We start from the raw sequence: 24,620 nt of genomic DNA, 5'->3' as shown, positions 1-24,620 counted from the left end.
TCTACGTTCTCAGCCGGCGGCCGGTCTTGCACGGCTCGGCTCGGCGGCACCCCGCTGATATCCGAGATTGTGCAATAAATAGCCCCAGCTCCCATCACTGTGGACGATGCCTAGATTTATCAACATAGTCAATTGCTGTTTGTAGATTAGGGAAGAAGTGTGGGCATGGAGTGAGCTCGCTGGACTGCTCATCGTGCTGGGATCCAGAATGCTGCCAGGACCATCTTTCTCCAGGCCAGGCGTGAATCTCATTCCTACCACCTGCCACTCAGGGCAGCACGGTGGCGCAGGGGTAAATTTGCTGACATACAGCACCTGAGACCCGGGTTCGATCCTGACCACGTGTGCTGTCTGTGCGGACTTTGTACGTTCTCCCCGTGACCACGTGGGTTTTCTCCGGGTGCTCCGGTTTCCTCCCACATCCAAAAGACGTGAATGTTTGTAGGTCAATTGGCTTCTGTACATTGTCCCTAGGGGTTAGGGTAGAACTAGTGCATGGGTGATTGCTGGTCAGCGCGGATTCGATGGGCCGATAGGTCTGTTTCCATGCTGTGTCTCCAAAAATATACTGAAAATAATGGAAGACCCAATGAGCAGGTGGGCATGAGACACGTGATTTATTTAATCCTTCACTTATCCTTGTGCCATATTTCCTTATACTTTAATAAACTTAATTTCTTTGTAACCTTGGAGTGTTCTTTCTCGAACATTGATTCAAAAATTTGAAACCTGCATGCATCATCGCAGTAGCTGAATCTGCCCCAGGTTCTGAGCAACTTCAAGTCAAGTCAAGTTTATTTGTCATATACACATACACGATGTGCAGTGAAATGAAAGTGGCAATGCCTGCGGATTGTGCACAAAAAAGAATTACAGTTACAAGCATATAAATAAAGTTAATAAATTACTATAGTGTAGACAAAAATTTAGTCTCTGGAGTTATAAAAGTTAACAGTCCTGATGGCCTGTGGGAAGAAACTCCGTCTCATCCTCTCCGCTTTCACAGCATGACAGCGGAGGCGTTTGCCTGACCGTAGCAGCTGGAACAGTCCGTTACTGGGGTGGCAGGGGTCCCTCATAATCTTGCCTGCTCTGGATCTGCACCTCCTGATGTATAGGTCCTGCAGGGGGACGAGTGTAGTTCCCATGGTGCGTTCTGCCGAACGCACTACTCTCTGCAGGGCCATCCTGTCCTGGGCAGAGCTGTTCCCAAACCAGACTGTAATGTTGCTGGACAGGATGCTCTCTACAGCCCCAGAGTAGAAGAAATGAAGGATCCTCAGAGACACTCTGAATTTCCTCAGTTGTCTAAGGTGGTAAAGGCGCTGCTTTGCCTTACCCACCAGTGCGGCAATGTGCGTTGCCCACGCCAGATCCTCTGTGATGCGTACACTTGTGCACTTGTGCACTTATACAAGTTCCGTGCACTTTCTTCCAATCAATAAAATATCAAGAGTAGAAATCAATGTGACAATAAACTAAACTAAACAAAACCAAAAGTAAATCCAGGACAGCCTGCTTTTTTAAAATGGAGGTAGTGTCCAACTTAGAGTTAGTATTTTATGGCAGCAATAAGAAGAATTGATGAAGACAGACACAAAATGCCGAAGTAACTCAGCGGGTCAGGCAGCATCTCTGGAGAAAAGGAATAGGTGACGTTTCGGTTCGAAATCCTTCTTCAGACTGAGAGTCAGGGGAGTGGGAAACTAGAAGTATGAAAAGGCACATAGAACAAATGAATGAATGGTATGCAAAAGGACAAATCAAAGCCAGCAACAATGATCCTACACCGAAGGATTGATGAGTTGACTTTAAGGGGTCTTTGACAAAGATTTCACGAGACTCTGATCAGTAAAATAAAAGCTTGTGGGTTCCAAGTGGACGTGGCAGGTTGGATTCAAAACTGGTTAATATTTGCAGGAAGCGACGGTTGGTGGTTGAATGGTAGTTTAGTGTGCCTGAAGGACTGTTCAGCATATTATGCTATCATCGTCATGTGTGCAGTGCTAATTTGGATCGCAGTGGTAGAGCCAATATTAAAGGTTTAATTCCTATGGAGGACCAGATGTTGAGCAGCAGGATGGAAGCTCTCCAGTTGAGCTGGTGAAGGGACAGTCAATTATCTGCCGGTTTGTTGCTGATTAACGTGCAGAGGAATACAGCGAAGGCACATGGATCAGGCAACCTGCCAGCAGTGGGGGTGGAGGAAGGAGGAGAGGGGTCGCTGGGTGGTCCTCTCCAATGACGATAACATTCTGCTGTACTCTCGACAATGCCACAGAGTACTTCACTTCACTGGCTTCAGGATCACTGGCTTCTGCAAATCGTCCCTAGTGCACAGGATAGAACTAGTATACAAAATCATGAGAGGAATCGATCGGGTAGATGCACAGAGCCTGTTACCCAGAGTAGGGGAATCGAGGACCAGAGGACATAGGTGAAGGGGAAAAGATTTAATAGGAATCCGAGGGGTAACTTTTTTAACACAGGATGTATGGAACAAGCTGCCAGAGGAGGTAGTTGAGGCTGGGACAATCCCAACATTTAAGAAACAGTTGGACAGCTACATGGCTAGGACAGGTTTGGAGGGTTATGATCCAAGTGCAGGCAAGTGGGACTAGGGTAGCTGGGATATTGTTGGCCGGTGTGGGCGAGTTGGGCCGAAGGGCATGTTTCCATACTGTATCAATCTATGACTGTCTATGACCCTATGACTCTGTCTCTGACTCTAGTGTACAGGTGATTGCTGGTCAGTGCGGACTCGTTGGGCCGGAGGGCTTGTTTCCACGGTGCACCTCGAACCTAAGCTAAACTCTAAACTAAACTAGGCTCAGCAGCTGGTTCGAGATTCCTGTCTGGAATCCATGCTGAAGAACAGGGCCAATGCTAAAAGAGGTGGCGTCCTTCCACACTACAGCCTGATGGAGCAGACTACTGGTCAACTCTGACAATGCCTCTGCATCATGGTCTCTTCTGGAGACTCCCTGCAATAAGCGGTACAATGGGTCTCGGAATCCATGGCAATCTATTGTACGAACCCTCATCAATAAACAGCAGACTGGACAACGGTGATGGAGGAGGTGGAAGGGGAAGGGGAGAAAGAGAGCAGTCAATGTACGGTGGCGCAGCGGTAGAGTTGCTGCTTTACAGCGAATGCAGCGCCGGAGACTCAGGTTCGATCCTGACTACAGGTGCTGCACTGTAAGGAGTTTGTACGTTCTCCCCGTGACCTGCGTGGGTTTTCTCCGAGATCTTCGGTTTCCTCCCACACTCCAAAGACGTACAGGTTTGTAGGTTAATTGGCGGGTAAATGTAAAAATTGTCCCTAGTGGGTGTAGGATAGTGTTAATGTGCGGGGATCACTGGGCGGCACGGATTTGGAGGGCCGAAAAGGCCTGTTTCCGGCTGTATATATATGATATGATAATGTCACGATCGCCCTCCTGGCTTGGCTCTCTGACAATCCTCATTGTGTTTCCCAAATGTATAATTCATTGGGGCATCCTTGGTGGTGAGATGGCGCAGCGGTAGAGTTGCTGCCTCACAGCACCAGTGATTCGGGTTCGATCCTGCCTAGCGTTGCCAACCGGCAACTGGTATTAGCCGGCAATCCCGTATTTTGGGCTAAATTAGTTTGTCCCGTATGGGACCGCCCTTGTCCCGTATTAGTAGGGTTGCCAACTTCCTCACTCCCAAATAAGGGACAAAGGGTGATGTAACCGCCCCGCGCCCCACATGACCTCACCCAGCCAGCGGCCACATGCTCCCGCTCCACCAATGGCAGCCGCCCAGGCCGGAGGCGGGTTGCTATGCAACCTCCGTTAGGCGGCGACCGATCCTCCGAACCTAGACTGTCCGGAGCTAAAATGTCGGAAACCTGGAGTGTCGGGACCTAAACTGTCAGGACCTACAGCATTGGGGCCTACAGCGTCTGGACCTACAGTGCCCCCCCGGGCCTAATACGGGACAAGGGTGGTCCCATACAGGACAAACCAATTTAGCCCAAATTGCGGGATGTCCCAGCTAATGCGGGACAGTTGGCAACCCTACTCCTAATCCCATTTTCCTGCCTTCTCCCCATAATCCTTGACACCTGTTCTAATCAAGAATTTGTCTCTCTCTGCCTTAAATTGTCCATCATTGGCACCACTCGCTAAACAATTGCATTGACCAGTCAGTCAGGCCAATTGGTCTATATTGGTGCTTATTGTGAAGAATAAGTCTGAAGAAGTTTTAGACCCAACCCTAAAACATTCCCTGTCCATGTTCTCCAGAGGTGCTTCCTGACCCGTTGAGTTACTCCAGCACTTTGTGTCTTTTTTTTTGTAACCCAGCATCTGGAGTTCCTTTTTTTCTACTTGTTGTTTCTTCTGTTGGATAAAGAAAACCCAACAATTCCAGCCAACCACTCTGGCAGTGCCTACTTTAGTTTAGAGATACAGCGCAGAAACAGACCCTCTAGCTCACTGAGTCCGTGCCGACCAGCGATCCCACGCACTCACACTATCCCACATGCACTAGTGACAATTTACAATTATACCAAGCCAAGTAACCTACAAACCTTTACGTCTTTGGAGTGCGGGAGGAAACTGGAGATCCTGGAGAAAACCCACTTGGTCACAGGGGAGAACATACAAACTCCATGCAGACAGCACCCACAGTCAGGATTGAACCTGGGTCTCTGGCACTGTAAGGCAGCAACACTACTGCTGCGCCACCATGCCACAATGGAGAAAGCCCAGGTCAGTAAGGGAATGGGAAGAGGACTTAAAATGGTTAGTTATGTGTCCTTTTGTGTCAACCAGCATCTGCAGTACCTTGTTTCTACATTATTAGAAAGAAGTTCCAAGTGGAAGCTCCATCTTTAAGTGTGCAACACCACATTCTGCTTTATGGATTATATATAACTGCTCTATTGAAAAGAAAAAACTAGTTTCACTTCCATCTAGGATCCAGATGGCATAATGTAGATCGTTAAATCCATCCCAAAACTCTGCAATCCTGTGCATAAAAATGGGCGCAGCGGTAGAGTTGCTGCCTTACAGCGCCAAAGACCCGGGTTCGATCTTGACTACGGGTGCTTGTCTGTACTTTGGCGGCAAGAACAGGAAAGCTGACTATTACCTGAATGGTGGCCAATTAGGAAAAGGGCAGATGCAACGTGACCTGGGTGTCATGGTGCACCAGTCATTGAAAGCAAGCGTGCAGGTGCAGCAGGCAGTGAAGAAAGCGAATGGTATGTTAGCATTCATAGCAAGAGGATTTGAGTATACGAGCAGGGAGGTTCTGCTGCAGTTGTACAGAGCCTTGGTGAGACCGCACCTGGAGTACTGTGTACAGTTTTGGTCTCCTAATCTAAGGAAAGACATTCTAGCCTTAGAGGGAGTACAGAGAAGGTTCACCAGATTGATCCCTGGGATGGCAGGACTTTCATATGAAGAAAGACTGGATAGACTAGGCTTATACTCGCTGGAATTTAGAAGACTGAGGGGGGATCTTATTGAAACATATAAAATTCTTAAGGGGTTGGAGAGGCTAGATGCGGGAAGATTGTTCCCGATGTTGGAGAAGTCCAGAACCAGGGGTCACAGCTTAAGGATAAGGGGGGAAGTCTTTTAGGACCGAGGTGAGAAAACATTTCTTCACACAGAGAGTGGTGAGTCTGTGGAATTCTCTGCCACAGAAAGTAGTTGAGGCCAGTTCATTGGCTATATTTAAGAAGGAGTTAGATGTGGCCCTTATGGCTAGAGGATCAGGGGGTATGGAGAGAGGGCAGGTACGGGTTACTGAGCTGGATGATCAGCCATGATCATATCGAATGGCGGTGCAGGCTCGAAGGGCCGAATGGTCTACTCCTGCATCTATTTTCTATGTTTCTATCTTTCTATGTACGGATTTTGTACGTTCTCCCCGTAACCTGCATGGGTTTTCTCCAGGATCTTCGGTTTCCTCCCACACTTTTTGCAGGTGAATTGGCTTGGTATAATTGTAAATTGTCCCTAGCGTGTGTAGGATAGTTAATGTGCGGCGATCGCTGGTCAGCGCGGACTTGGTGGGCCGAAGAGCCTGTTTCCGCGCTGTATCTCTAAACTAACGTAAACCAAGTTCAAATGGTGATTTGACCATCGAAATGAATACGATTATTAAGGGGTTGGACACGTTAGAGGCAGGAAACATGTTCCCAATGTTGGGGGAGTCCAGAACCAGGGGCCACAGTTTAAGAATAAGGGGTAGGCCATTTAGAACTGAGATGAGGAAAAACTTTTTCAGTCAGAGAGTTGTGAATCTGTGGAATTCTCTGCCTCAGAAGGCAGTGGAGGCCAATTCTCTGATTGCAATCAAGAGAGAGCTAGATAGAGCTCTTAACGATAGCGGAGTCAGGGGGTATGGGGAGAAGGCAGGAACGGGGTACTGATTGAGAATGATCAGCCATGATCACATTGAATGGCGGTGCTGGCTCGAAGGGCCGAATGGCCTCCTCCTGCACCTATTGTCTATTGTCTATTGTCTATTGTCTATTGACCCTTTGCAACCCATATACCTCCACCTGGCTCAATTTTCTTGCAGGGTTCATTGAGAAATAAATGCCCTTAACCCTTATTTATTCCAATGCTATTTATAATGCTCGTGGGACATGGTGAAACATCTCGTTAAAATCCAACATCAAATGTTCTCATCTCTTGGACACTCCTTGTCAACTCCTCAAATACCTCAATTAAATCGTTCAATTGTGACTTTCCCATGCTTAGTCTAGATTTACCTGTTGTTGGTTTATGGTACTCTGCTTTCAACAGCCCCAGCAAGCTTGGTCTATCTTGATGAAGGAAACATAGAGCTATTTAGAAAGACGACACAAAGCATTCTTTATGGAACAGCTTGTAAGTACACACTTGGGTCAGTAAATCACTCCCTTTATTGTCGGGACATGATTTGTTTGAGTTTTGCAGACCAGGTTCAAAGAATCCCACACGTTAGGCAACCCTGCAAAAATTCCTAACTGTTTCAGAGCCTGACCTGTTAAGTCTTCTAATTTTACTCCATAAAGAGCCATTCTTTTGTAAAATGCAAAAATATTTGGGGAAGGGAATTTTTATTTCATCTTGCAACAGCACTATTGAAACATTCTCCTTGGAACATATCCCATTTGGCCCAGCTATGTATTTTTTAGGGGTGATTGAGGCTGGATAGGATTGCACTGTGGTAGAATAAAGACACACCTGTGCACTGTAAAGCACAATGCGCTCTCTCTGTGTTCTTGGTGCCATCCGGACTTTGCCAGCTCCTTGTCACAAGGGAAAGTTAGCTAGGTGGATGGGGCTTTCTTAATTTTCAAGTCAAGAGAGTCAATGGTGGCGAATCTGTGGAATACATTGCCATGGAAGGCAGCGGAGGCCAAGTCAATGGATATTTTTAAGGTGGAGATTGACAGATTAGTAAGGGTGTCAGGGGTATCTGGGGAGAATGATTTGGATAAGGGGATTGATGGCTTTGTGGCCAATTTTGCAGATGATGCTGAGATAGGTGGAGGGGCAGGTCGTGTGGAGGAAGCAAGGACTCTGCAGAAGGACTTGGACAGGTTAGGAGAGCGGGCAGTGAAGTGGCAGATGAAATTCAGTGTAGCAAAGTGCGGAGTCATGCAATTTGGTAATAAATAGAGGGAGAATCCAGAAGTCGGAGGTGCAAAGGGACTCTGCAGTCCACTACACTCCTGGGCATTCGAGTTATTGAACCGGGCCGTGATGTAACCAGTTAGTGTGCTCTCCCTGAACCACGCTTGTAAAATGTACAAAGTACCAAATTGCTGGCTTGTTTTCCAAAGGAAAAAACGTTGGACATTTTAAGAAAAGTATTTGTGTCGGGGGAAACTACAGATGCTGGTTTAAACTGAAGACAGACACAAAAGGAGATCTTATCAAAACGTACAAGATTATTAAGGGGTTGGACACGTTAGAGGCAGGAAACATGTTCCCAATGTTGGGGGAGTCCAGAACCAGCGGCCACAGTTTAAGAATAAGGCCATTTAGAATGGAGATGAGGAAAAACGTTTTCAGTCAGAGAGTTGTGAATCTGTGGAATTCTAAGCCTCAGAAGGCAGTGGAGGCCAATTCTCTGAATGCATTCAAGAGAGAGCTAGATAGAGCTCTTAAGGATAGCGGAGTCAGGGGGTATGGGGAGAAGGCAGGAACGGGGTACTGATTGAGAATGATCAGCCATGATCACATTGAATGGCGGTGCTGGCTCGAAGGGCCGAATGGCCTCCTCCTGCACCTATTGTCTATTGTCTATTGTCTAAAAAGCTGGAGTAAGTCAGCGGGTCAGGCAGCATCACTGGAGAAAAGGAAAAGGTGAAGTTTTGGGTCGAGACCCTTCTTCAGACTGAGAGTCGGGGGAGAGGGAAAGAAGAGATATAGACAGTCATACTTAGGACAAATGAATGGAATTTTTGCAAAAAGCAATGATACTCAAGGAAATGCGGTCCATTGTTGGCTGTGGGATGGGTTATATCGAGTTATACAGGACGACAGTAAAACTAGCACGGCAACTCGTGCGGGAAAAGTATTCTGAGGTTGGCCAATGCTATTTCAGTCAGAAATACTTTGCAGAATTACAAAGTATTTTGCACAAATTGTGCAGTGCATTTCAGTTCAGGTCAGTTCAGTTTATTGTCACGTGTGCCGAGGTACAGTGAAAAGCAAAACACATAATTAAAATAAGATGGCAAATCCACAGTGTTGCAATAAGCAACTGAGAACTTGCTCTTTCATCAGAGATTTAGCAAATGGGCACCAAAATAACAAAGATTAATTTTCAACCAGCTCAGGGGTCGAGTTCTATTACTTGTTGCTGAGCCAGCTGGAAGGGGGGGTGTGTCTTCAAGATTAACTCGTGGAGCACTATTTAAGCATCAGAAGAAACATTGACTTGGAGCAGTTAGCTCTGACGATTCACATCAAGCTATGGGCTTACCCAGGCATGTCTGGTGCTTTCGGAAGTTGATCATTATTTTGTTCTTTCCTCTGTTATTCCTGCCGCTGCCTCTCATCGTCAAGACTAAAGTAAGAGATTTGTTGGCCAAGTATCTACTGCGCTCAATAGACTTGCTTTGCTTTTCCATCTTTTGTTTTTTCTTGCTATTAATTTTGTATGTATTGTGTTGAAATGATCTTTTCTACATAACGGCAGCTTGTCAACAGACTACTTACGCTATGAGGGGCCATTAATGTAGGGATTTACTTTTAAGTTGATTTTAATTCTGATTTTAGCACCATCGGCTTTATATTTTACCCTCGTTTCCATATTTTTTTTAAAGTATGTTGAAGGTGAATATTATGGTAATGCAAAATCATCTCAAATCAAATCTATGAAATCAAAACAAAATGATATTCTAAAATGTAATTTTTAATTTCCCAGTACAGACTAGGCAAGCAAAGAAGTGTATGATCCTAAGATCCTAAGATCAAGTGTTTTAATTACATTTCGTATTAAAAAGTATTTAAAAATGTCAATGGCAACACCAATTTGAAGGGTCTATGGTCAATAAGGTTTAGTTTACTTGCCTGAGTTGTTTTCTGCCTTCTTCTAAGCTCACTGTGACACGCTTGTCTATTGTCATCAAGTACAATTTCTGGATATTACTGCACCGTGAGTTTCATGAATCCTGCAGCTCGAAGTCATGATAATTGATAAAGGGCTGCACGGTGGTAGAGCTACTGCCTTACAACGCCAAAGGCCCAGGTTCAACCCTGACTGCGGGTGCTGTCTGTGCAGAGTTTGTATGTTCTCCCCGTGACCTGCGTGGGCTTTCTCTGAGATCTTCGGATTCCTCCCACACTCCAAAGACGTACAGGTTTGTAGGTTGATTAGCTTGGTATAAATGCAAATTGTCCCAAGTGTTACTGTGCGGGGATCGCTGGTCGGTGCCGACTCGTTGGGCCAAAGGGCCTGTTTCCGCGCTGTATGTCTAAACTAAACTAAATTGCAGAATGGCAATAGATTCCACAAGACGCTCCTCCTACCTTACGAATGCAGCAACGACACAGAACACAATTGGGCTGCATCTCTAAACCAAACTAAACTAGACAGTCAATTCTTAATGAATTAATAGAAATGTCCTTTATTTTTGGGGGGTTGGAGTGTTGATGTTGGCATGGGCTTGGGGAATGTAGGGTGTCGTATCTGTTGTGACTATGTGCTGGGATTACCTGGTACAAATATACCTCTCTTTATTTAAGTTCTTTCCGGTAGCCGATTTTCACAAAGGGGAAGCCTTCTTGACTGGATGTGACTCAAGCAGTAATTGAATACAGAAAATGTTTTGATTTTGTATTTTGCGTGCAAGGAAACTGATGGACCGGGGTGCCTTTTCAACTGAGCCTTGCTTTGTCCATGGTTCTGAAGTTTTCATTAAGTGCAAAGCTGAATGGAAGTCAATTGACACAGCTTTGAATTCCTGATTCAAGGAATTGTAACAAGCAGACAGACACTGATCAGGTTTGCAACCAAAAAATGCATAAATAGAGCATAGAGCAGTACAGCACAGGAACAGGCCCACAATGTCCAGGCCGAACAGCTAATCTCCTCTGCCTGCATGTGTTCAAAAATGATGGTCCTTTTTTGAACTGGCAATAGACAATAGGTGCAGGAGGAGGCCATTCGGCCCTTGGAGCCAGCACCGCCATTCAAAGTGATCATGGCTGATCATTCTCAATCAGTATCCCATTCCTGCCTTCTCCCCATACCCCCTGACTCCGCTATCCTTAAGAGCTCTATCTAGCTCTCTCTTGAATGCATTCAGAGAATTGGCCTCCACTGCCTTCTGAGGCAGAGAATTCCACAGATTCACAACTCTCTGACTGAAAAAGTTTTTCCTCATCTCAGTTCAAAATGGCCTACCCCTTATTCTTAAACTGTGGCCCCTTGTTCTGGACTCCCCCAACATTGGGAACATGTTTCCTGCTTCTAACGTGTCCAACCCCTTAATAATCTTATATGTTTCGATAAGATCCCCTCTCATCCTTCTAAATTCCAGTGTATACAAGCCTAGTCGCTCCAGTCTTTCAACATATGACAGTCCCGCCATTCCGGGAATTAACCTAGTAAACCTACGCTGCACGCCCTCAATAGCAAGAATATCCTTCCTCAAATTTGGAGACCAAAACTGCACACAGTACTCCAGGTGCGGTCTCACTAGGGCCCTGTACAACTGCAGAAGGACCTCTTTGCTCCTACGCAGAAGGACCTCTTTGCTCCTAAAGCTTAAAGATTTGCATAATTCTATGTTTCTGTTGTCGTTTAACCGTGGGTTCGTGAATGAAGGTGTGTAACTGCCACAACTAGCACCAAAGGATGTTCTCTGCAGACATTAAAAGAAACAAAAATACATCAGGTCGGGATTTTGGAGATTATTTTATAACAGCAACAAAACTGTCGAGGTGGGCGTGATGAAAATCAGGAAGAAGTAATCAATATATTCATAGAGAAACACTTAGTGCTGGAGTAACTCAGTGGGCGGGGATGGATAGTTGATGTTTTGGGTTGAGACCCTTCTTCAGACTTCTCCAATCTATTGCTCCTATTGATGGCAGATTTAAGAGGGTCCTTCCCTGGATGAAACCGCTTCTGAACTTTTGAGAAACGTGAGAATAAAGGAAGCAAAGACAATATCAAACACTGGTAACTCCAGTGAACCTTTTCAAAGCAGCTCTATGCAAAATTAGGTTTATTTTTATAATACAGACATTTAGGTATAACATGAACATATATGAAAATCAAGTGAGTTCTGAGCCAATTGGTAATGAAATTGACTTAGCTCACTGTAACGTTTAAAATCAAACTCACTGCAAGATTTTGCAGCCTCTTGCTCAGAGTAGGTGAAACGAGGACATAGGTTTAGGGTGAAGGGGAAATGGTTTAATAGGAATGTGAGGGGTAACTTTTTCAAGTGTGGTGGGCATATGGAACAAGCTGCCAGAGGAGGTAGTTGAGGCAGGGACTATCCCAACATTTAAGAAACAGTTAGGCAGGTACATCGAAAGGACAGGTTTGGAGGGATTTAGACCAAACTCCGGCAGGTGGGATTAGCGTAGCTGGGGCATGTTGGCCGGTGTGGGCAAGTTGGGCCAAAGGGTCTGTTTCCACACTATGTCACTCTATGAATAGCATCTCATATTTCGCTTGGGCAGTTTACACCCGAGCAGTATGAACATTAATTTCTCCAACTTCAGATAGTTCCTCTGTCCCTCTCTTTCCACTCCCCCTTCCCATAGAGTTCTCCCACTGTTTTCCTGTCTCCTACTACATCCTATCTTTGTCCCGCCCCCTCCTCTGACATCGGTCTGAAGAAGGGTCTCGAACTGAAACGTCACCAATCCCTTCCCTCCTGAGATGCTGCCTGACCCGCTGAGTTACTCCAGCATTTTGTGTCACTCTATGACACTATAACTCTATGATTTATAACCTGCTGCAAACTTTCTGATTTGGATTTGCATGTCTGGAATTTGCTTTCTGCTGACAGACTTAAAATTCTTCAGCAAATTTAAGAAGTCAAGAATACACAGAATCTTTTTTGGGAGCAAACTTAATTCAAAGTTAACGCTTGGAGGGATGAACTGCAGAGTTCTGTAGATGTTATTGTGGTGATGGTTAGATCATTGGTGATACAGCAAGTGAATCTCAGGATACAGCAAGTGAATTTTCAATTGTCATTGTTTATGCTGTTCATTATTTTCTCTTCTGGTCAAAAGGAGTCTGAATGTGCTTTCACAATGTTGGTTGTGGCGATATATTGGCTAACGGAAGCAATGCCGCTTTCTGTAACAGCTTTACTCCCGGCACTCATGTTCCCACTCTTCGGCATCATGAAATCCTCAGAGGTGAGTTATGGTACAAACCTTATGAAAGTGAACACTGCATTAACAAACAAAATAAAGATTAGTCTGAAGAAGGGTCTCGGCCCCAAACGTCACCCATTCCTTCTCTCCAGAGATGCTGCCTGAGTTACTCCAGCTTTTTTGTGTCCTACCTTCGGTTTAAAACAGCATCTGCAGTTCCTTCCGATATATGATAAGAGAATAACGTTTAGTGCAAGATAAAGCCAGTAAACTCTGATCAGAGACTGTCTGAGGGTCACCAATGAGGTAGATAGTAGTTCAGGGCTGCTCTCTAGGATGGTTCAGTTGCTTGATAACAGCTGGGAAGAAACTGTTCTAGCCACAGAAGTGGATCTGCAATCGCGCATTGCGATCGTTCCACTCTTTTAAATCTCTATTCTGACAGCAACATTTCTTCTGTACACTGTGAATGGCTCGACTGTAATCATGTCTTGTCATTCTGCTGACTGGTTAGCACGCAACAAAAACTTCTCACTGTATCTCGTGGCAATAAACTAAACTAAACTAAACAAAAAAAATTTAAACCAACATTGTCCCAGATATTGTGCCAGGAGCAGAGGTGACTACGTTTGTTGTTAACTCTGAACAAATGCTTGTTTGGGCATTGGTTATAGACTTTCTCTGTTATGATGTGACTTAGATGTGATGCCATCAATGGCACTAAACAGCTTTGTTGATGCAAGACAGGTTGAACAGTCAATTAAGATTGGTCAGCTTTCATAGGCAAAAATGCCGTCACTGATTTATGCTGTCTTACGCAAGCGAAATTAAGTGGGATGTAAAAACAAGATACAAATAGAAATATTGACTTAAAAAACCCCAATAAATTTAAAGATTTTAATAATTGTTGATTTTTTAATGTTTTGCTTTCTGAGAGACTCCACATTTATAAACTACTAGACCAAGTGGACCCGTTGGGCCCAAACCTCTCCTGCATTGGTGCAGCACCCTGTCCTCCCCTCCCTCCCCTCTCTCCTCAACCCCCCCTTCCCTCTCCCTTCTCCCCCACTCCACCATTCCCCCCTCCCTCCTCCCCTCCCCCTCCCCTCCTTTTAAACTTTAAAATGCGAATAACTTTAAAAATATAAGACCGATTTCAATAAAACTACTTGCATTATCACTAAAGTGACAAGGGTGAGTAAGGTGGGGCTAAAATTGTTGCACTATCTTGCACCGTTTTGGCTGAAGTTCAGTCACAAACAAGATAACAAACGAGAGTTTCAGTATATAGATGTTTTCAGGACAATAGAGAGCGCTCAGCAATAAAAAATGTCTTGAGACTCCATTAAAACACATTTCACCTTATTCAACAAACTTTGGCCTGTTTAATAACTTACAGCAAAAAGAGCATTTGAGGGGATTGGGTTTCATGTCAATTCTCTGCTCCTCTACTAATTAAGTGCTTGAGAATTGCCGCTCTACATAGAGGGGAATGTCCCAATTTATCTGTAACATTGTTTCTGGAAGACTGATGTGGCTATAGGCTTTGCACATTAATTACAGCAAGTGCATACTATTGCACTGCCTTTAACATCACAAATTCTAGACCCACAATTTAATTAACTATTCAATTAACATTTCCAGGTTGCTTCCGCCTACTTCAAAGATTTCCACGTCCTGTTGATCGGCATTATTTGCTTGGCCACTTCTATTGAGAAATGGAATCTACACAAGAGAATAGCCCTGAGGATGGTGTTACTAATGGGAGTCAATCCTGGACGGTAATAACTTTTTACAGAAAAACAAATAGTTTGTTCAATGATAGGCTAATTAATGAATATAGTGCGATTGTAATGGAACCAAATTTTGGCCTTAATTCTTAATAGTGTAACAATCTTATAGAGGTGTATAAGATCATGAAAGGAATAGATTGGGTGGATGCACAGAGTCTCTTGCCCAGAGTAGGGGAATCGAGGACCAGGGGACATAGGTTTAAGGTGAAGGGGAAAAATTTAATAGGAATCTGAGGGGTAACTTCTTCACGCAAAAGGTGGTGGGTGTATGGAACAAGCTGCCAGAGGAGGTAGTTGAGGTAGGGATTATCCCAACGTTTAAGAAGCAGTTAGGCGGGTACATGGATAGGACAGGTTTGGAGGGATATGGACCAAATGCAGGCAGGTGGGACTAGTGTAGCTGAGACATGTTGGCCGGTGTGGGCAAGTTGGGCCGAAGGGCCTGTTTCCACGCTGTATCACTCTATGACTCTGATTAGCTGGCGTGATGATGCAGGATCATGGGCCTGGTTTCTCTGCTTTTTGACTCTTTGACTCCACCCTAATACAGGGGCAGATCATAAAACGTCCACATTTGGCAGGTGTAACAGAGATATAGAATCATTTTTAAGCCTTTAGAACTTTAGAATATCATTAAGTAGAAATGTTTTACATTAAAGAGTCTTGCAAAGTACCTGGAGTTGTGGACATGGACACAACATGGAAGTAGGCATTTCGGCCCCCCGAGTCCGTGGTGACCAATGATCAACCCACACACTAGTTCTATCCTACACACTGGAGACGATTTACAGAAGCCAATTAACCTAAAAACCTGCACGTCTTTGGAATGTGGGAGGACATGCAAACTCCACACAGACAGCCCCCGAGGTCAGGATTGAACCCAGATCTCTGGCACAATGAGGTAGCGGCTCTACCAGTTGTGCCACTGTACCACCCATTTCTTCAGACTCTAGACATAAGAAGTTCCCTGACCCAAAATGCCATTGTCCATTACCTCCCCTTGACCCGGTGAGTTTCCCCAACAGGTTGTGTTTTGCGTTAGGGTAAACCTTCTTGTCTTAATGCAAGTAGGGGCAACAGGGTGGCGCAGCGGTAGAGTTGTTGCCTTACAGTGCCAGAGACACGGGTTCGATCTTGACTACGGGTACTGTCCGTATGGAGTTTGTGCGTTCTCCCTGTGACCATGTGGGTTTTCTCCAGGTGCTCTGGTTTCATCCCACATTCCAAAAGATTGTACGTTAATTAGCTTGGGTAAGTTGTAAAATCGTTGCTATTGTGTGGATGAAGGGATTAAAAGTACCAAAATGGAGAGGGTACAGAGGAGATTTACTAGAATGTTGCCTGGGTTTCAGCACTTAGGCTACAGAGAGAGGTTGAACAGGTTGGGTCTTTATTCTTTGGAGCGTAGAAGGTTGAGGGGGGACTTGATAGAGGTTTTTAAAATTTTGAGAGGGACGGACAGAGTTGACGTGGGTAGGCTTTTCCCTTTGAGAGTGGGGAAGATTCCAACAAGGGGACATAGCTTCAGAATTGAGGGACAAAGGTTTAGGGGTAACATGAGGGGGAATTTCTTTACTCAGAGGGTTGTGGCTGTATGGAATGGACTTCCGGTGGAAGTGGTGGAGGCTGGCTCGATTTTATTATTTAAGAGTAAATTGGATAGGTATATGGATAGGAGGGGATTGGAGGGTTATGGTCTGAGTGCAGGTAGATGAGACTAGGTCAGGGAGAATGGTCGGCGTGGACTGGTAGGGCCGGACAGGCCTGTTTCCATGCTGTAGTTGTTATATGTTATTGTTATATGTTATATGTTATTAGCAAATTTGCAGATGATACAAAGCTGGGCGGCAGTGTGAACTGTGAGGAACATGCTATGAGGTTGCAGGGTGACTGGGACAGGTTGTGTGAGTGGGCGGATGCATGGCAGATGCAGTTTAATGTGGATAAGTGTGAGGTTATCCACTTTGGTGGTCAGAATAGGAAGGCAGATTATTATCTGAATGGTGTCAAGTTAGGAAAAGGGGACGTACAACGGGATTTGGGTGGCATAGTGCATCAGTCACTGAAAGGAAGCATGCAGGTACAGCAGGCAGTGAAGAAAGCCAATGGAATGTTGGCCTTCATAACGTGGAGTTGAGTATAGGAGCAAAGAGGTCCTTCTGCAGCTGTACAGGGCCTTAGTGAGACCGCACCTGGATTACTGTGTGCAGTTTTGGTCTCCAAATTTGAGGAAGGATATTCGTGCTATTGAGGGCGTGCAGCGTAGGTTTACTAGGTTAATTCCCGGAATGGCGGGATTGTCGTATGTTGAATGACTGGAGCGACTAGGCTTGTATACACTGGAATTTAGAAGGATGAGAGGGGATCTTATCGAAACGTATAAGATTATTAAGGGGTGGGACACCTTAGAGGCAGGAAACATGTTCCCAATGTTGGGGGAGTCCAGAACAAAGGGCCACAGTTTAAGAATAAGGGGTAGGCCATTCAGAACTGAGATGAGGAAAAACTTTTTCAGTCAGAGAGTTGTGAATCTGTGGAATTCTCTGCTTCAGAAGGCAGTGGAGACCAATTCTCTGAATGCATTCAAGAGAGAGCTAGATAGAGCTTTAAGGATAGCGGAGTCAGGGGGTATGGGGAGAAGGCAGGAACAGGGTACTGATTGAGAATGATCAGCCATGATCACATTGAATGGCGGTGCTGGCTCGAAGGGCCGAATGGCCTCCTCCTGCACCTATTGTCTATTGTCTATTGGGATAGTGTTAGTGGACGGGGGGAATCGCTGGTCGGTACGGACCCGGTGGACCAAAGGGCCTGCTTCCGCCCTGTATCCCTAAAGTTTATTGCATTCAACTTTGCTAATTTGAGATTAACCTTCCTGGTTTCGGATCACCTTGTTCTACATTTAACAGGTTAATGATGGGGTTTATGCTGAGTTGCGTTTTCCTCTCGATGTGGCTCAGTAACACCTCCACTGCAGCTATGGTGATGCCCATTGTTGAGGCCGTCCTTCAACAGATCATGAAGACAGAGGCGGAGACCGATGCCTCTGGGAACACCATGAATGGATTCACAAACCAGGCCTTGGAAGTGAATGGTAACGTGCGAGAGGGCACACTCAGTTTTGTGCTCAAGGTATCTTACTTCTTTTAGTTGTTCGGTTCGATCTCTGCACCTACATTCATGCTTTCTCTGTTACCCTTTAAATCAAAGAGAAAGCATCTGTGATGAAGAAGGTGGAAGAAAACGGACAAATCGAACTTGAGTGGCACACAAAGGAATTGGTGAAGGAAAATGAACAGATGAAAGAAAAAACCAAAGAGATGAATGGGTAGTGTATTGAACAAAGATTATTACTACGCTGTCACCTCACAGGTTGTTCCTTTCCTATCTTATATGAGCTAATTAATTTCCTTATTCGTAATGCAAAGTTTACAGGGCAACCCAATAAGAAAGGCCGGGATAGAGTGGATGTGGAGAGGATGTTTCCACTGGTGGGAGAGTCTAGGATCAGAGGCCATAGCCTCAGAATTAAAGGACATACCTTTAGAACGGAGCTGAAGAAGAATTTCTTTGGTCAGAGGGTGGTGAATCTGTGGAATTCATTGCCGCAGAAGGCTGTGTAGGCCAAGTCAATAGATATTTTTACAACGGAGATTGACAGATTCTGGGTCAGTGCTGGTGTCAGGGGTTATGGGGAGAAGGCAGGAGAAAGAGGTTGAAAAGGAAAGATAGATCAGTCATGATTGAATGGCGGAGTAGACTTGTTGGGCCAAATGGCCTAATTCTGCTCCTGTAACATGAACTCATGATTGCTAATATTTTGAAGCGCAGTTAATGTATGAAAACTCTGAATGTAATTTTGAGCTGATGACATAGCTCCTGCATCCTGTAAACCAGCCGCTAGGTCATTTTATCATTTGGACAGATATATGGATATCAAGGGTTTAGATGGCTACGGACGGAATTTTCACACAGAGAGTGGTGAATCTGTGGATTTCTCTGCCACAGAAGGTAGTTGAGGCCAGTTCATTGGCTATATTTAAGAGGGAGTTAGATGTGGCCCTTGTGGCTAAAGGGATCAAGGGGTATGGAGAGAAGGCAGGTACGGGATACTGAGTTAGATGATCAGCCATGATCATATTGAATGGCGGTGCAGGCTCGAAGGGCCGAATGGCCTACTCCTGCACCTATTTTCTATGTTTCTATGGCCTAGCCCAGACTGCCATCTTGGTCAGCATGGACAAGTTGGGCTGAAGGGCCTGAGCTCTTTGACGCGATGATGATATTACATAGGATGTTGGAACTGGCCTTCATGCTGTTTCCAGTTCAGCCAGGTGAGGTTTATTGAATATGCCAGTTCACACTGTTCAAGACGCTGATGTTTGCTGCAAGTGTCACTTATATAAACAGTTAATTTGTTTGTTGAAGTTGTCTGAAATTTTATTTCACGGTTTGATTCCACTTTAAGGTAGGATTTTCTCATCGTGTTTGTCTCTTTCACTAATATATGACTGAAGGTTTCTCTTTGATACAGGACGATAAACTGATATTGAACTCTTTGTTCAGCTGCAGTGTCATTAATACTGTATAAGTACGTGGGTGGCACAGTGGCGCAGCGGTTGAGTTGTTGCCTTACAGCACCAGGGGCTTGGATTCCATCCTGACTACGGGTGCTGTCTGTACGGAGTTTGTGAGTTCTCCTTGTGACTGCATGGGTTTTCTCCGGGTGTTCCAGTTTCCTCCCACAGTCGAAAGACGTGCAGATTTGTAAGTTAATTGACTTCTGTACATTGTCATTTATTTCACAAAATGCTGGAGTAACTCAGCAGGTCAGGCAGCATCTTAGGAGGGAAGGAATGGGTGACGTTTCGGGTCGAGACCCTTCATCAGACTGATTTACACAAAATACTGGAGTAACTCAGCAGGTCAGACAGCATCTCAGGAGGGAAGGAATGGGTAACGTTTCGGGTCGAGACCCTTCTTCAGACTGATAGTGTGTGGGATAGAACTAGTGTATGGGTATGGTATGGTACTTTATTTGATCATTTGGTGATCATTGTTCGGACTCGGTGGGTCGAAGGGCCTGTTTTCATGCTGCATCTGTAAACTAAACTAAACTAAAGGATTGGGTGAGATCAAATGTAGACTGGGTGATAGTTTTGCTGAAAGGCGAAATGAAACGTAGACTGGGCGATTGTTTGATACCTTCGCTCTGTCCATCTGGACCTACCTGATCTCCCGGTTTCTAAACATTTTAACTCCCCTCGCATTCCCACACTGACCTTTCTGTCCTGGGCTTTCTCCATTGTCAGAGTGAGGCCAAATGCAAATTGGAGGAACAGCACCACATATTTTGATTGGGCAGCTTACAGCCCAGCAGTATGAATATTGATTCCTCTAACTTCAAGTATCCCTCCTCACTCCATCCCACCCCCACCCAAGTCGTACTAGCTTCAAAGTAGTCTTGTTGAGTCTCACTGTCTGTAACCCGTTCTTACCAAGCTCACAGCTAACAATGGCTTGTTTCCTTTATCATTGTTACGTGTTTGTATATCTTTCATTCATTTGTTCTAGAGTGTACAGTATCTCTTTATATCACCGTCTATAACTCTCGTTTCCCTCTCCCCTGACTCACAGTCTGAAGAAGGGTCTTGACCCGAAACGTCACCTATTCCTTTTCCCCAGAGATGCTGTCTGACCTGTTGAGTTACTCCAGCTTTTTGTGTCTATCTTCTATTGAAGGATTGCCATGATGTGCGGAACAAATATTGTGGGCCGAAGTGCCTGTTCCTGTGTTGAACTGTTCAATGCTCTGTGAAAATTAACAGGCTGTGCATGGACAGGTTCATAATGAGACCCTGTAATTCATTCACAGAATGGTGGAGTAACTCAGCGGGTCAGGCAGCATCTCAGGAGAGAAGGAATGGGCGACGTTTCGGGTCGAGACCCTTCTTCAGACTGATGTCAGGGGGGCGGGACAAAGGAAGGATATAGGTGGAGACAGGAAGATAGAGGGAGAACTGGGAAGGGGGGAGGGGAAGAGAGGGACAGGGGAACTATCTAAAGTTGGAGAAGTCAATGTTCATACTACTGGGCTGCAAGCTGCCCAAGCGAAATACGAGGTACTGTTCCTCCAATTTCCGGTGGGACTCACCATGGCACTGGAGGAAGCCCATGACAGGAAGGTCAGACTGGGAATGGGAGGGGGAGTTGAAGTGCTCAGCCACCGGGAGATCAGATTGGTTAACGCGGACCGAGCGCAGGTGTTGAGCCTTCCCCTGTGATTCAAATCCTTTCAGAAGATAAAATAAAATGCGCGAATAAGCTTTTCAATGTTGCGATGAGTTTTCACTATATCTGCAAATAGCACAAAACGCACACGACCTCGTCGATTGTTGTTCTGGCAGATTGACTTCACAATTAACGATGTTATCATCCTCCGATACATTTGTCACATAACAGCCTAATCAAGAGCAACGATCACAGGCAGGAGAAAATGGTTTGCAATGATTCACTGTAACTAGCCTGCAAGCCAAACGACATTTGAGTTTACATTGTAAAATTGCTGCTTTGACATGTGTGTCAGATTTTAATTGTGACTCAAATGTGGTGCTATCGAAGATTACAGGCTAAGCTCTTCACATTTCAATTGTAGCATGAGTCATAAATTATAGGGCAATACATTAAGATAGACATTCGCAAAATGTGAAGGTATTTGCATATTTAGTGGTTTAATAACTTGTCTACAATGCCTTTCACTATCCCCGTCCGCAGTCTTATGTGACTTTTTTCAATGAAAAGATACATTAGTTTGGCCTTGGTTCAGTTTAGCAATGCATCACGGAAATTGGCCCCTTTGGCCCATTGAGTCCATGGGGACCATCGATCACACCCATTCACACTAGTTCAAAGTTATCTCATTTTTACATCCACTTAGGTTAGTTTGGTTTGGTTTACTTTGCTTTGGTTTGGCTCAGTTTAACAATGCAGCACAGAAATTGGCCCTCTCATCCCACTGAGTGCATGCCGACCATCGATCGCTGGTTCACACGAGTTCTATATGTTATCCCACTTCCTCATTCACTTCCTACACACTGGGGACAATTTTGCAGCAGCCAATTAATTTACAAACCTGCACGTCTTTGAGATGTGGGAGGAAAGCAGAACACCCAGAGGAAACCCGTGGTCACAGGGAGAATGTGCAAACTCCACAAGGGCAGCACCCGAGGTCAGGATCGAACCTGTGTCTCTGGTGCTGTGAGGCAGCAGCTGTGCCACGGAACGACCCACAATGAACATGAATATCCCAGTTATAGTTTAGATGTCAATTTAGTTACAATTACACTTGCTGTAAGTTTCTCTAAGAGCCAATTTGGGTCAAAGGTTCATGTTCAAGGAGCAGAATTAGGCCATTTAGCCCATCAAGTCTGCTCCGCCATTCAATCATGGCTGATCTATCTTTCCCTCTCAACCCCATTCTCCTGCCTTTACCCCATGACCCCTGACAACCGTACTAATCCAACATCTGTCAATCTCTGCCTTAAAAAGCTGCACGTTCTCATAGTTTCATGGTTTCTTTTACCCAGCTTCCATACATAGTCTAGCCTCAATAGGACAAGCTCATGCCCACTACAATCAGTCCAATCTGCCATTTGCATTACCACCTAGCCTATGCAAAATATATCAATCGGTCTACTGACAAGTCAGTAGTTTAGTTTGGTTCAGAGATACAGCGAGGAAACAGGCCCTTCGGCCCACCGAGTCCGCACCGGCCAGTGATCCCAACATATAAACACTACCCTGCACACACTGGGGACAATTTACATTTACTCCAAGCCAATTAACCCACAAACCTGTATGTCTTTGGAGTGTGGGAGATCTCGGACTCCGTGCGGACAGCACCCGGAGTTGGGATCGAACCCGGGTCTCCGGCATTGTAAGCGCTGTAAGGCAGCAACTCTACCGCTGTGCCACCGTGCCGCCCTAAAACGTACCTGAACTGTTAACCGTGTTTCTTTCCCCACCAATGCCATCTGACATGCTGATTATTTCCTGAATTATTTTGTTTTAATCTCTGCATTTGCAGTCGATGTCTCACTGGTTTTGTTTGTCTGCCCAGTTACTCTATTGGCGAAGATATTCAAGAATGCAAAATCGAATCAGAAGAGGTAACTAATTTTCCTAATAACACTTGCTTAACTTTAATTGCAATCCCAATCCTCTGTTTTGTTGTCAGTCTGAAGGATTCTACCATTTCAGCTGTGAATAGACAATAGACAATAAGTGCAGGAGTAGGCCATTCAGCCCTTCGAGCCAGCACCACCATTCAATGTGATCATGGCTGATCATTCTCAATCAGTACCCCGTTCCTGCCTTCTCCCCATACCCCCTGACTCAGCTATCCTTAAGAGCTCTATCTAGCTCTCTCTCGAAAGCATTCAGAGAACTGGCCTCCACTGCCTTCTGAGGCAGAGAATTCCACAGATTTACAACTCTCTGACTAAAAAAGTTTTTCCTCATCTCTGTTCTAAATGGCCTACCCCTTATTCTTAAACTGTGGCCCCTGGTTCTGGACTCCCCCAACATTGGGAACATGTTTCCTGCCTCTAACGTGTCCAACTCCTTAATAATCTTATATGTTTCGATAAGATCCCCTCTCATCCTTCTAAATTCCAGTGTATGCAAGCCTAGTCGCTCCAGTCTTTCAACATATGATAGTCCCGCCATTCCAGGAATTAACCTAGTAAACCTATGCTGCACGCCCTCAATAGCAAGAATATCCTTCTTCAAATTTGAAGACCAAAACTGCACACAGTACTCCAGGTGCGGTCTCACTAGGGCCCTGTACAACTGCAGAAGGACCTCTTTGCTCCTATACTCAACTGCTCTTGTTATGAAGGCCAACATTCCATTGGCTTTCTTCACTGCCTGCTGTACCTGCATGCTTCCTTTCAGTGACCGAAGCACTATGCCACCCAGAACTCGTTGTACGTCCCCTTTTCCTAATGTGATATCATGAGAGGTAGAGTCATAGAGGGGAGATACATTTCCTCCCGGTGGATGCAAATAGGACTACAAACCATCATGGCTGCCAGCAAAAGACTACAAAAGGCTGCCTGCCCTGCTGACACTGATTGCCGCTGACACTGATTGCTGCTGACACTGATTGCTGCCCAGCTGAACCAGATGAGCTGATTGCCTCAGTGAGAGAGCTAAAAGGGAAGGGAAGTAGTGTATTTAAAGAGAGAGACAACGACTGGAGCAGACAGGGAGAGAAGCAGTGTTTGAGTTATATTTTGTAAGAAGGCAGCAAGCTACAGTTTTGATTTAACTACCTGTTTTGGTTTTGTGTACCTGTCTGCAAACAATTAAGTTTACCTGTTTTTGTGAAAAGACTAAATATATGGAATTTAAGTTTGAAAACAAGAACTTTTCTGTCTTCATTTCCGGCACCCACACCTCCCAACCTTCAAGAGAAAAGCTCCCGACCTCTCAAGACATCACACTAACTTGACACCATTCAGATAATAATCTGCCTTCCTATTCTTACCACCAAAGTGGATAACCTCACACTTATCCACATTAAACTGCATCTGCCATGCATCTGCCCACCCACACAACCTGTCCAAGTCACCCTGCAACCTCATAGCATCTTCCTCACAGTTCACACTGCCACCCAGCTTTGTGTCAACTGCAAATTTGCTCATGTTACTTTTAATCCCTTCATCCAAGTCATTAATGTATATTGTAAATAGCTGCGGTCCCAGCACCGAACCTTGCGGTACCCCACTAGTCACTGCCTGCCATTCTGAAAGGGACCCATTTATCCCCACTCTTTGCTTTCTGTCGGCCAATCAATTTTCTATCCATGTCAGTACCCTACCTCCAATACCATGTGTTCTAATTTTGCACACTAACCTCCTATGTGGGACCTTGTCGAAGGCTTTCTGAAAGTCAAGGTACATTACATCCACCGGCTCTCCCCTGTCCATTTTCC

At 45.1% G+C, this 24,620-nt stretch overlaps 1 protein-coding gene across 1 annotated transcript in view; it reads left to right on the top strand.

The window, feature by feature from the left end:
* Nucleotides 1–8,957: 8,957 nt before the first annotated feature.
* The window catches only part of slc13a1 (solute carrier family 13 member 1), a 41,513-nt gene continuing 25,850 nt past the window's right edge, over nucleotides 8,958–24,620 (top strand). The window contains exons 1-4 of the mRNA XM_078417459.1: nucleotides 8,958–9,056; nucleotides 12,744–12,872; nucleotides 14,475–14,611; nucleotides 17,533–17,755. Coding sequence (XP_078273585.1) covers nucleotides 8,958–9,056; nucleotides 12,744–12,872; nucleotides 14,475–14,611; nucleotides 17,533–17,755 — 588 coding nt within the window. The remainder of the gene's footprint in view (nucleotides 9,057–12,743; nucleotides 12,873–14,474; nucleotides 14,612–17,532; nucleotides 17,756–24,620) is intronic.

This window comes from Rhinoraja longicauda, chromosome 20 (assembly GCF_053455715.1).
Source record: "Rhinoraja longicauda isolate Sanriku21f chromosome 20, sRhiLon1.1, whole genome shotgun sequence".
Taxonomy (NCBI): Eukaryota; Metazoa; Chordata; class Chondrichthyes; order Rajiformes; family Arhynchobatidae; genus Rhinoraja; species Rhinoraja longicauda.
This window is presented reverse-complemented; position numbering and strand designations above follow the sequence as displayed.